Source organism: Haliotis cracherodii, unplaced genomic scaffold, assembly GCF_022045235.1.
Source record: "Haliotis cracherodii isolate W230 unplaced genomic scaffold, xgHalCrac1.p SCAF_16, whole genome shotgun sequence".
Lineage (NCBI taxonomy): Eukaryota > Metazoa > Mollusca > Gastropoda > Lepetellida > Haliotidae > Haliotis > Haliotis cracherodii.
In genome coordinates, this window is record NW_027266271.1 from 18,309,415 (window position 1) to 18,324,027 (window position 14,613).

Below are 14,613 nucleotides of genomic sequence, written 5' to 3' on the forward strand. Positions count from 1 at the left end.
TGATTATTCTGAAATCATTTTTTCCAAATAAATCCTTCCTATGTAAAGACAAATTACGTGTAACATTTTGTATCAGTCACTTAAGGGCGGATAGATACTGTTTGTTACATGTGATCGGTTTAATATATATCCGTAATACCACCACGTGAGTATATACAGAATGCCATTGTATACATAAAGTGACGATGTTTGTCGTACTTTCAAGGCACGATATGTACATACATCGGGAAAAAGGGAACAATGTCAATGAGTATTAAATATTTCAAACATTACCGTTCACGTCAAACCGCCATTGGCAACCATTATAATTGTACTCACATTGCCATTAGTGAGGTCAGGAAGAATTAACATCGGTGACGTGTGCTCAACTGGTTTAACTGTCTGTCAATGCAAAAACGTAACGCTCATGTTTTGGCTTAAATATATTCTTATGTAAAACGTATATACTATTGTATACTCTTTGTTCATGTCTAAGTATGGATACTAATGTTTAATTAGTCTGTATTTTGATGTACCTGGGTCATATTATATTGAGGACGCCTCGTGTTGTTTTTAGCATGTTTCTAATACACCTACGGGTATTTTGAATGTGACACTGGGGCGCTTCCATAGTATATTACCAATGTGACTTTTGCGACTATTATATATAGACACCCATATTTAGCCATAACCAGTTGCTTAATTGTGCCACTGAATAGGCTCTTTTCAAATTCTTCAAACCCTAAAACTCCCCACACAGAGTCCTACTTTGTTAAAATCAATAACTTCTGTATAAGTATTCGATGCATGTGAAAATCGGGATATATTTTGACTTATTTTGTTCTTATTGTGGACTTAGGGATTTAATATACCCACCAAATCGTCCAAACTATCCACAAATAGGACACAGGTCGTCATTCTCAAGAGAGATGAAATTCACCACAGTGAACCATTTGCACAAAGTGAAGTGCTTACTGTCGTAACATAATCCTGCAATAGCCCAATCAATAAGATCGCTTTGTGTACGTGGGTCTGTTAGTACAATCTTGGGATAAAAGAACTCATACGATTTCCTGTACAATCTTGGAATATTATCATATTACTGGATCGTATAAACAATCTCACTATATATATGCTTTTGCAGGGACTTTAAGCAACCCATCCAGTCCACCCACCGTCAACCAGCACCCAAACATCTTACGTTTATATCATAATCCAAGATTGTGCAGGATCTTTAGATTTGTATTCTCCCAAGATTGTTCGTTACAAGCCCAGGGCCTTGTTCCACAAGTGATCTTAGCGCTAAGTCATCGTAACACCCATACTTTAACATGGAGAATCGTAAGATCGCCTGTCAGTCTGTGTAAGTCGCCCATTCATTCAATCCCATTCACAGTCTGTGTGGTCTTTCCTATAACCATTTTCGCATACCTACCTCCTACAAATCAAGACCAACATTTTGGGAAACGAAAGTTTGATCCATTTTTAATTTTTTTTACTGAAACCTTTACGACGTATGGTGGTTTGTATATATACCTAGAGCTTTATCACGTCAAAGATTATTTTAGTGAAAGACGAAATTAAACCAATTATACCAATGCCAAACGTTGCACTGACAATGCGATGGACGAAGGCGAGTCACGACTTAATTTACACTGACAATACACTGATAACATCAGATTAGAGATTTGGTTCAAATTTCATCGCCCGAAGATGCCATGTTGCCGATTCCCAAGTCAGTCAACTTGCTGTGTCTTATGACGTGTGGTTGACGTCCTTGAGAATCAGGACCGATCGGTATCGGGAACGTTTGACCTGTATTATAAAATTTGCTCTGTACCAGGAACATTTGCTTGCTATCAGGAGCATTTGATTGGCACCAGGTACATTTTATCTGCAACCAGGAACATGTGATCGGTTTCATGAACATGTGATCGATTCCAGGAACATTTGATCGGTGTCATGAACATGTGATCGGTACCAGGAACATTTGATCGGTGTCAGGAATATGTGATCGGTGTCAGGAACATGTGATCGGTGTCAGGAACATTTGATCGGTACAAGGAACATTTGATCGGTACAAGGAACGTCGGAACATCTGAGAGAGTTTGTGTGTACAATACATCATATGCATCATGAATAGATTGTCCGTGTCATGATCATGATTCCTGGATGGCGTCCTTTAATTAAACAAGAAGGCCAAGCGTAATTTCCTAATAAGAAGACAGAAGGCTCCTTCATGTGTAACACACCCCCATCAATCTCTCACGTGATATTAAGATGAATCCACAGTTCATTCTGAACAACATATAATAATCAGATTCTCAATTGAGAAAAAAAAAGTCACACAATGTCTTGTCATTAGTAAACATGTCTTGAATAATTCAGTTTGCCTCTTGCGAACTGAATGTAAATCTTTCCGTCGATTCTTCGTTTCCACGTTACCCTTTTAGCACCTTCAGTCGTTTGCTGCTGCCGTGTTTTCTGTACGTGCAACGTGTGAGCTTCGGGTTCAACTGAGACACACCTCTTTCGGGTAATACATTTTGTCATGTCCGATGACGTCATCATGACGTCACGATGATGTCATTTCACGATCACTTACAACCAGTATGAATGTAGAGTTTCTTTCATAGTTTGGCATCTTTCATTTCTTCTTTTATATGCTCCATAGGATCACGTGATCCTGTGTTTGAGTCCTTCAGCGAATCACTGAACACGCCACCCGATGACGTCACACACGGGGTCATCAAGGGCTTCAGTTGACCTGTGACCTTGTCCCGCACGAGCTGAGCACCCTTGACCCTTTTCCATTTCATCCGTCGGTTTTGAAACCAAACCTTTACCTAGAATACAATAAAAAAACGGTCAAGAAAGAACATTACACATTTCAAACATATGGAATTATATGTTTTTTAAACCCAAACCACTGAACAACAATAATAGAACAAGGACCACTAACGTAGATCTGGCAAATAGGCAGTCCAAGCAAGTTTAGCCTGGGTACCAAACCCACTTTGTCTTCTAAATTCAAATGAATTATGCATATCAGTTTTGCTTTATTACTTTTGCTGTAATATAAAACATATTATATTTTGTTTAAGGCCACACTCAGCAATAATACAGCTCTGTAACAGCGGTTTGTAAATAATCTCTTCTGCACAGGACAATCCAGTGATTGACAATATGATAGAGACAATGTCTCACTTCACTAATCATATGTATTACAATATCGGGTGGTCAGGCTCGCTGGCTTGGTTGAAGCATGTCATCGTATCCCAGTTGCGTGGATCGATGTCCATGATATTAATCACTGGATTGTCTGGTCCAGACACCAATATTTACAGACCGCCGTCATATAGCTTGACTATTGCTGAGTGCGACGTCAAACAACAACCAAACCAAATACAATGTCTACTACAACTATTCCTTGAAAATACTTAAACACAGACTTACAAAAGTCCTGAAGCTAAGATCTGTTTATGCAAGCGGGCCCGGGAACTAACATGCAGGTCGTTCATGATCATGTTCTTCGATTCGACGTAGATTGTTAATCAAGGTGCTTCGCAGCGCGTGACACGTTCGTTACACCAGTGCATGCGCGGCCATTACCAGAACCTTGAAATTTGCCATCTAATCCCAAATCTAGTAACGTTTATACTTTTGCTTATGTCTTTGAAAATGCCATCATAGATCATTTTAAAAGGTTTACACACAGACCATATTTGAATTCACTTTGTTGTTTGTATGATCAGATTGGTTCAAGATCGCAGACTATCAGAAAATCACTTAACTTCCCCGTTACATTCTAACTATACCAATTACATGATAGTTGGAATGAAATAGAAATTCAAAATGACAAACGAAGAAAATAAGAGTATTCGGCGTCACGGCAGTCATCACTTGTTTGTAAACATAACGGTCAGTCGGTTGCGAGTTCAACTCCAAGCATGGTTGTGGTCACCTATCACAGTGGGGAGTTTTGACTTGGTGGCAGCAACAGTATAGAGAGCTCCGCGAACGGGCTTGATTGTTAATTAACAAAGGGAGACAATTCCCTGCGGGCCAATGTCCAGTTCAAATAGAGGCTCACGCTTTGTCTTTGAACCATCTTACTCTCATGTATATGCATTTCTCACATCTTCCTTCTTTAAACATTATTTACAGGCCTCCTTCATATTGCTGAGTTAAATAACAATCAACCAAGAAACAAAAGTCATCCCTGTGATTCAAGTCCGGTTTCGGGGTGTAAGCCACTAGTACCGTTATCAATGGCACATACTGTTTGAAGCGCACGTAAAATAACTTCCACGCAAAGAAACTGTAAATATGAGACAACTGTAACTGTATATCCGTGATTGAGAGAATGACTCGCTGCCTTGTTACCCGCACTAATCTCACCAGTAACACGATATTGCCCTTATAACAACATATAAAGAGAATATCATATTTAAATATCAACCATTGTATATTTCGCAGTAAATCGGGCTATGAGCGGGCGTTGTGTTTTGGGGAGGGAGAAATTGTGTGCGAGAAAAGAATAAAGACACCAAAACAAAATGAAAATAGTTCGTAATTCGGAAATTCGTTTTCACGGTATTCCAGTAAAGTTTTAAAGGAGCATCTCTTCTTACAACCCGGGAACTGAAGCTGTGATTAAAACTATTGTTTGCCTCTTTTATTTCTACCAAACATATCTCCAGAAGAGATCTATGTGGGCAGCGGTGTTTCATAACAAACAGGCATACTCTTGCATTGTTTTAATTTGAAAAAAAAAGTTGTAATATATGTGTTAATCATTCAGAAAAGTCGGACATGAAAGGTTACTCAAAACACTTTATTTCAGCGTCACGATGTCTATGTACAAGCTGTATAGTACAGACCCGGGTTTTTTAGCAGTATATGTTTTAGTGTATAAGTGCAGGGCGTTATCACGGGTCTTACGTAATCTAAACTCGGCGAGGGTTCGGCTCATTAAACAGCCGAATTGGCGTCACTCTATCGAATGAGTTCCGAATTTATCTCTCAAATTACGATAAGATAGCAATGATTAATTAAAACAACTGTATCACAAGATAGAAATAAAGGCAAGATACGGAAGCGCAGTTACACCGACAGATAGGACCGACAAATTACGATCTGTTTCAGTATTACTTAGGGAATGGTATATGTTCTCGGGACATAAACAGATAATCACATATAGAGATTGCAGCGTAATTGCAATCAGAGTTTTACCTAGACGGTTTCTTGCAGACGCTTACATCTCGCGTTAGGGCAAGTTCAGTGAACTAATACGGTATACGTTGACGTTATGGTATGTTTGTCTGTCTGTTTGTTTGTTTGTTTGTTGTTTAACGCCGCACTCAGCAATATTACAGCTATATGACGGCGGTCTGTAAATAATCGAGTCTGGACCAGACAACCCAGTGATTGACAACTTGAGCATCGATCCACACAACTGGGATCGATGACATGCATGAACCAAGTCAACGAGCATGACCACCCGACGTTACTCGCCTCTTACTACAAGCATAGTCGCCTTTTACGGCAAGCATAGTCGCTTTTTATGTATTCGATTGAGGGTGGAATGGTGAATGATCGACGCATCAGTTAAATTTCTGTTCGTTCGAAGCGTTTGAGAACTAATAAGAAGAATGTCGTTACCACAATGTCTTTGTCAGGTGGACATTGAGAAATCGACAAAATCGCTTATATGTCAAAAGGCAAAAATCACCTAAGTTAGTGTTTATTTGTTTGTTTAATGTTATACACCGTGCTCAGCAATATTCTAGCTATATTACGGCGCTCTGTAACTAATCGAGTCTTGACCAAACAATCCTGTGATTGACATCATTGGCATCGATCTACGCAATTGGGGTACAATGACATGAATCAACCAAGTCAGCAAGCCTGACCACCCGATCCCGTTAGCCGCATCTTTTGTGGCAAGCATGGGTTGCTGAGGACATATTCTTACCCGGTTAAAGTGAGTGAGTGAGCGAGCGGGTGAGTGAATGAGTGAGTTACAATTTAACGTCGCATCGGCAATATCTCTGGCGAGCTGCGACGGGAACAAACTATACATTCATTGAAATCATATACAGTACAATAGAAAATTAAACATCACAGATGCAATATAACACAAACCACACCTCTCAAAGCAAAACATATCAAGACAGCCACGTGAACTGTTTTTCAATCCCTCAATATACAATCCTAAACATACAGAATTGTTTGCAAAATCATTTAAAAACTCATCTAAACGTATGATATGAGGCGATTCATTGATTCAAAGAACTGCAGTTTGCAAAGAATATCCCCATTATTTGTTAATCTGGGTATCTACGTTTAATGGGTACCCGGTAGAATGAGAAAGTAATTTGATTATTAACCTTCTAGCGTATCACAGGCAGTATAAGTTGCATAAACCTCCAGGGATTTGAATGAAAAAAATGATCCATCGACAGGGGTAATACTAATGTAGCGCTTTAGGCACAAATTGCACATAGAGTTATGCGCTTTACAAGCAGATTATTACTATTCGTTGTTCCATCTATGGTTGTCAGTTCTGGGATATGAATGTATGATATGTTTTCAAAGGATATTACTCAAAAGTATTATTTTGTTCTTTGACGATTAGTTTAACTGAGTTGAAAATGGACCCCATAAGGTTTCTGCATTATTTTTGAATTTTTGTTGAACTAAACAAATTATAAGTCTCAAATTCACGTTTGAGTGATTTTGTGACCGCCATAACCATTAACACGACATGAAGCTAGACCGTCAAGTGTTTAGAAGATTGATCAATTTGTAAAACTTTCTAATCTGTATGATCATAGTTATTATCAACATTTGTTGTCATTTCATTGGTACGATCACAATAACGTTTGTGGATGCGAATATCATTTCTCAATTACTCCAGGTTCGTCTTTGGCTCTTTGCTAGGTTGTCATTTCATTGGTACGATCACAATAACGTTTGTTGATGGAAATATCATTTCTCAATTATTCCAGGTTCGTCTTTGGCTCTTTGCTTGGTTTTGTTTGTCAAATCAACCATGGACTGAGGGATATGGAGAAAGACGTTAAAAACAAGAATCCGAAACTGGCGGTTTATTTGTTCTATTTTACGAATGTTTTCGTAATGAAAATCAACCAATAAAAACTAAGCCCCAATATTTTTGACCGGTGCCCTTTCCCTCACGCGGATATCATTAGTTCCGGATGCCCTGTGTCGGCCATGTTGGCGGAAGTTCATCCCGCAGTCAGCGGCAGACGTCAAAATAAACTTTTCGGCGTCAAAATGCCATAAGTAACTCAGGGTTAGAATGTGTATGACAGAACATATGTAGGAAGCGTCAACGTTTACAGCATAACTACGTTGTATATTTGGAAAGCTGATGAATTTTTAACACAATGTCAATAACGTTACGTAAGCCACCCAAGTGAATACCGCTATTGTTACCCGGTGACGTGTGTTAGACATCAATTGACTAAACTGTGGGGAAAAAGAAAATAAATACTTGCAAACTGGATTTGACCCAAAAATTACAAGATATATCAACATATTACCAGGCTGAAAACCGGAATACTGCAAACTGAAAGTCCAAAAACACAACTGTTATATTCGTATCAAAATCATCATAATCGAATAACCATTTCTTGTTTGTTTAATTTGTAACCACCACCAAACGTGGGTGTATGCTTTCCTTTGCCAGACAGTTTCTACTTATCACAGATTCTATCATCATATTTCGTATACATCTTAATAAAATGTAATTCCTTATGCCAATATGTCAATGTCATTTACCATCATTTACAATATGACTTCCCGCATCCTCTTGTGTCCCATGCTGGTATCATTGTCAACTCTGTTACATCTGTTTTGCCACTTATGAAAAATATTTCTTATCACTGTTTTTTTCCAAAGCTTTTGTTTGTCCTTCATAAACAGATATGAAATACATATGAAAAAGTCCACGTAAATAATTTCACATCAGTAGTCTTTTTCTGTTCTGGTGTTGTGTTCGATGCTTATTTGAAATTGAAACACTGGAGTTGGAGCTTGTATCTAGGTAATATTATATATTCAACCAAATATTGATGTATGAAATCCAAATACGTCCGTGTCCAAGCACTGTAACAATACATCATTGTCTGCAGTACGGGTGCCCTCATCATCAGTAGAAAGTCAAAAGTCACATTTCCGTTGAACATTCTACAAACGTCAAAGTAACAAAATGACTCTGTTTCAAGCAATGCAAGACGTACAATATCTTGTTTGGCAAAGGTACCAGCATTGGGAGAATATGGAAGGTGAAATTCGAAGTCAAATCTGTTTTCGGTAAGCATGGTTGAATTCTTAATGGCGAGGTCGTTAACCAAGTGTCATGTAGCCTAGTACGTGACTCTTGTATATGTATTTCAATTCGCGCTGCATCTTGCCCGTCATACATTAATCCTAAGAAAATACCAAATGGTAAGATAGGTAATATGACAGAAGATAACTCAGCCTAAAGACATAATTAATCCTAAGAAAATACCAAATGGTAAGAAAGGTAATATGGCAGAAGATAACTCAGCCTAAAGACATAATTAACTCTAAGATAATACCAAATGGTAAGAAAGGTAATATGTCAGAAGATAAATGAGCCTGAAGACATTAACCCTAAGATAATACCAAACGGTAAGATGGGTTATATAGCAGAGATAAATCAGCCTGAAGACATTAACTCTAAGATAATACCAAATGGTAAGAAAGGTAATATGACAGAAGATAAATGAGCCTGAAGACATTAACCCTAAGATAATACCAAATGGTAAGATAGGTAATATGTCAGAAGATAAGTCAGCCTGAAGACATTAACCCTAAGATAATACCAAATGGTAAGATAGGTAATATGTCAGAAGATAAGTCAGCCTGAAGACATTAACCCTAAGATAATACCAAACGGTAAGAAAGGTAATATGACAGAAGATAAATGAGCCTGAAGACATTAACCCTAAGATAATACCAAATGGTAAGATAGGTAATATGTCAGAAGATAAGTCAGCCTGAAGACATTAACCCTAAGATAATACCAAATGGTAAGATAGGTAATATGACAGAAGATAAATGAGCCTGAAGACATTAACCCTAAGATAATACCAAATGGTAAGATAGGTAATATGTCAGAAGATAAGTCAGCCTGAAGACATTAACCCTAAGATAATACCAAATGGTAAGATAGGTAATATGACAGAAGATAAGTCAGCCTGAAGACATTAACCCTAAGATAATACCAAATGGTAAGATAGGTAATATGACAGAAGATAAATAAGCCTGAAGACATTAACCCTAAGATAATACCAAACGGTAAGATAGGTAATATGACAGAAGATAAATGAGCCTGAAGACATTAACCCTAAGATAATACCAAATGGTAAGATAGGTAATATGACAGAAGATAAATAAGCCTGAAGACATTAACCCTAAGATAATACCAAACGGTAAGATAGGTAATATGACAGAAGATAAATGAGCCTGAAGACATTAACCCTAAGATAATACCAAATGGTAAGATAGGTAATATGACAGAAGATAAATAAGCCTGAAGACATTAACCCTAAGATAATACCAAACGGTAAGATAGGTAATATGACAGAAGATAAATGAGCCTGAAGACATTAACCCTAAGATAATACCAAATGGTAAGATAGGTAATATGACAGAAGATAAATAAGCCTGAAGACATTAACCCTAAGATAATACCAAATGGTAAGATAGGTAATATGACAGAAGATAAATGAGCCTGAAGACATTAACCCTAAGATAATACCAAATGGTAAGATAGGTAATATGACAGAAGATAAATAAGCCTGAAGACATTAACCCTAAGATAATACGAAATGGTAAGATAGGTAATATGACAGAAGATGATTGAGCCTGAAGACATTAACCCTAAGATAATACCAAATGATAAGATAGGTAATATGACAGAAGATAAGTCAGCCTGAAGACATTAACCCTAAGATAATACCAAATGGTAAGAAAGGTAATATGACAGAAGATAAATCAGCCTGAAGACATTAACCCTAAGATAATACCAAATGGTAAGAAAGGTAATATGACAGAAGATAAATCAGCCTGAAGACATTAACCCTAAGATAATACCAAATGGTAAGAAAGGTAATATGACAGAAGATAAGTCAGCCTGAAGACATTAACCCTAAGATAATACCAAATGGTAAGATAGGTAATATGACAGAAGATAAGTCAGCCTGAAGACATTAACCCTAAGATAATACCAAATGGTAAGATAGGTAATATGACAGAAGATAAATGAGCCTGAAGACATTAACCCTAAGATAATACCAAATGGTAAGATAGGTAATATGACAGAAGATAAGTCAGCCTGAAGACATTAACTCTAAGATAATACCAAATGGTAAGATAGGTAATATGACAGAAGATAAATGAGCCTGAAGACATTAACCCTAAGATAATACCAAATGGTAAGATAGGTAATATGACAGAAGATAAATGAGCCTGAAGACATTAACCCTAAGATAATACCAAATGGTAAGAAAGGTAATATGACAGAAGATAAATCAGCCTGAAGACATTAACCCTAAGATAATACCAAACGGTAAGATAGAAAATATGACAGAAGATAAATCAATAAAATACAACTATCCCAAAGATAGTAAAGGGGGAGCAATCGTTAAGAATGAAGAGATAAAAAATGACACAATTATCAAATACAATTAGCCCAAGATAATAAAGGAGGTTAGAATGAAAAGATGAACCGTCATATAATTACGAAATACATCTAACCCCAAGAGCTAGAAATCAAAAAATATAAATATGGTAATATCATTGAAGTTGTAAAATACACCTGACCCAAACAGCAAAGGTAAAAGAAAATGACAAAAAGGATAGAATTTTGATAAAAAAACCTAACCTCCGAAACGGAATGGGTGTCAGGGTTATGCTTGGTTAAGGAATACACACGTCCGTCAACATGAGATAAACTGCAAACATGCAGGGGGGGTTGCCAAGCAAACAAATTGAGGATCAAAATCAGGGTGAATTTGGGACTCAAACTGCCACCAGCGGAGCCTATCACACCTAGGGGACGCAACTATGCACAAAGAAAGGCATCGTCATTGACCACTTGGGCATTCCAACTCCGATAAAAATAACACCACCGGTTCAATTAAATAACGCCTGTCAATCTGAAAACAATGATTATCTCCGAATTAAGTCATATATTACATATATGTACAGAGGAATAAAACTATTTTCCATTTGTGTGGCCACTCACTGATCCTGTAAGTATTGTAAATGTGTACATAGGAATGATCCTAGGTCTAGACGTAACATTATTCAGGTGTAATTATGGAAATAAATGTACTTTTTGAAATGTAAGAAAACATTAAAGAGCCTCAATTTACAGACATGATATATTTGAAATAAAGTCACAGAAGGTCGAGAATTGACAATAATATTAATGACGATGGCAAACTAACAACAATTCAAATTCTCTTGATAAAAAAACGTCTAAAAAGGCGTAAAAATCTACACAGCAACTCAGCTGACCGTGTATTAAAACTCTGATATTCATATATTTTTGGTTTATCACATATTTTCGTTTTTTCAGCTGTTTTACCATATTTATGTTATGGGTGGATTGAAACAGTATTTCTACAGCTGGTACTGGTATTTGAAAATTAATCTTTATTAAGATAGAAACTGGTTCCCTGGCCGGGATATTTCAAGAAACCAAAAAGCGCCTCCTCAAATATATTTTGAAATAACAATGATATTCTTAATTTCACGAGAGAGAATATAACTTTAAAAAAACCCATAATTAACAAGAAAATATCACGTATGTGTAAATACAACCACGAATCTGGTAAAGTCATTCAAGATGGCGGCAAGCTAGAAGGAAATAGATTAGGCCACGTGTTTCATCAGAAAAAGACAAATTTCTCGCACGTGCTGGCCATTCCCGAGAGGTTTTATCCCCCCTGCTTGAAATCCATGGGGTATTCCTCCAACTGATGAACGCGCACTGTGGGAAATTGGGATATTTTTTTAAAGCTTGGGACAATATTATTCTAATTTTAAGTCAACTGCCAACATTGACTGCGTGCTCGTGTTTAGATCTGGCAGGTGTAATAAGTTCCAACTAAAGAACACTATTCAGGTCGAATTCAAATTATATCACAAAATTTGTAACGAAACCAAACAATAAGACATATAACCTAAAAGAAATAAATTTACGTCTTCGAATATGATATTGATATTACATATTAATATTACACATAATTTGTTCAACGAAGTAGACATACATTGAGTATGAATGGTATCCGATAAACCCCTCATTCCTCTTTCATTTGTATTGAAAGTTTTATTTCTAATATAGATCAAAGAAGCGGAAAATTGAAAAATACTTAAATCTGAAAAAAACGACAAAGACAGAGACAAATTCTACACTCTTGTTAACATCAAAAGATCTTAATAAAAACTCTGACATTTCTTAAAAACAGCTTCGATATTCCTGTGTATTATCCACAAATGTATCTAAATATTCACCATGAGCATGTGTTGCTAGTATCCCTTTTTGAAGTTACACTGTACTATATAAGCCATTGTTACCATTCTATTCTTTTACTGAATATTAACTCGCTCAGTACAGAAATAGACAACGTTTAGAGTAAGCGTGATGCTTCTGTCTGACAGGTTGTCAGTGACACTAACATGCCGAGTCACGAGAATGTATGCACGATACAATTTATGACAATAATCGGTAACACATTCATAGTCAATTTTCAAAAACTTATCCGTTTTCCAGATGATTCCCTGCATATTTTCCTTTATGATTAATATATCTGCAGTACTTTCAACACGGCGATATGGGACGTTCAATTGATATTCATTCTTTCGACGCCTAAACAAGGCGCAGTGATATTTGTTGTTTTACTGGCATTATCCCTGCACAAAGAAAATAGTCCCTGACAGGATATAGATATCTTAGGCTAATGATCCTTGAAATATGCATTTATTTGTAGATTTTCGCTCATCAATCATCCCCAGAGGTCGGGGACACGGAAATGGGGGACAGATATTGCTGTCTTTATTCATGCTTGCTCGTCGTGTTGGTAGCGAGTTCACGCATAGTAGCCATTTGTCAATTTCATCGCCATTGAAATGTGCACCGAATTGTGTTGATTATATAAACACAATACAGGCAGAAGCTGGATTTGAAGTATGTGTTAATAATCTGAATGTCAATCAACGGGAACATGTTTCATTTCTATTTGTTTTGGTTTCTTTCATTTTGCTCTTAAGTTGTTTATTTTTTGCCTTTTTGTTTATCTTATTATTTGCTCATTTTTTAGCCGAGATGTACGAAAGATGGAACAACCTATTAGCTATATAAAGATAAAATAAACAATGTCACTAAGAAAGGGATATTTACAAAAAACGTGTAGAAAGCAACGAATTCATAAAGGATCGCTGTATCACAATGTATGGCCAACTGTTGTGGTCATCCATCTTAAATATTTAAAAACAAAATAACCTCTCCTTTCAGTATATTCCTTCTCCAGTTGGTTGTGAGTATTGCGAACTTTTTATTTTAAGTGGTATTTCTCCTTACACCCAATGGAATTTGTTTCGGTGGATGATCGAGACTGGTTATTTCCTGGCATTGAGTATATTCCCATCCCAAACGTACGACTACCCCAACCCCGCCCGGCCCACCCCCACTGAACAGACGCTTATATTTAACCACAAGGTGACCATAGGCTTTTTTCTGTCCCTTTCCCCCCTTCTCGTTATCATCCCGTCTCTCCCCTCTTCAGACCCGTGATGATCTGGGGTAGAATAGGTCTTCAGCAACCCATGCTTGCCGTAAAAGGCGACTATGCTTGTCGTAACGGGATCGGGTGGTCAGGCTCGCTGACTTGGTTGATGCCGTCGTGTAGCTGGAATATTGCTGAGTGCGGCGTTGAACAACAAACCAACTAAATCTCACCTCGTCATAATATGACTGCAATATTACCGATGTGACGTTCAGTTTTAACTCACTCACTCACTCACCCTTACTCCCCTTTTCCCTTGTCATCACGCCAGTTCTTTACTCCTGTCTCTGTACCTCCGTCAACAAATTTTCACCATTCGTCACCTCCACATTCAGATTAACACATCGTCCATGAAGTAAAAGTATGGATAAGGTTAAAGATAGAATTCTATAAGGGAACCATTGAATATCAAAGAACCCGCAAGTCTCTTAATTTCAGCAGAGCTGAGAACGGTTTAACATTGGCAACTTGGAAGCGAGAATGGTGTGAGAATGGAATTGGGTGTATGTTTTATTACAGTAAAGTACGGTTATAACGAAATCAAAGGGACTACTAATTTTAGTTCGTTATATCCGTCAGTTCGTTATAAGCGTGTTCGTGATAACCGTAGTTTACCGCACATATATACACTGGCGTCTGTAAGAAAGACTATCCGTTCTTTACCTTCTAACTCCCATTTCTTAATGATAACTGGCATCGTATTCCCCTTCTATCACCCCCCCCCCCACCCCCCGCTATTCTTTTACTTCTAACCCTTGTCTTTTGTTGTAATGAAATATGTTTG

At 37.2% G+C, this 14,613-nt stretch overlaps 1 protein-coding gene across 1 annotated transcript in view; it reads right to left on the reverse strand.

Annotated features, from left to right (window-relative positions):
• Positions 1 to 1,172: 1,172 nt before the first annotated feature.
• The window catches only part of LOC139463906 (homeobox protein MOX-1-like), a 44,326-nt gene continuing 30,885 nt past the window's right edge, over positions 1,173 to 14,613 (reverse strand). Inside the window, exon 3 of the mRNA XM_071245324.1 lies at positions 1,173 to 2,825. Within this exon, the coding sequence (XP_071101425.1) occupies positions 2,610 to 2,825 (216 nt within the window). The 3' untranslated portion in view covers positions 1,173 to 2,609. The remainder of the gene's footprint in view (positions 2,826 to 14,613) is intronic.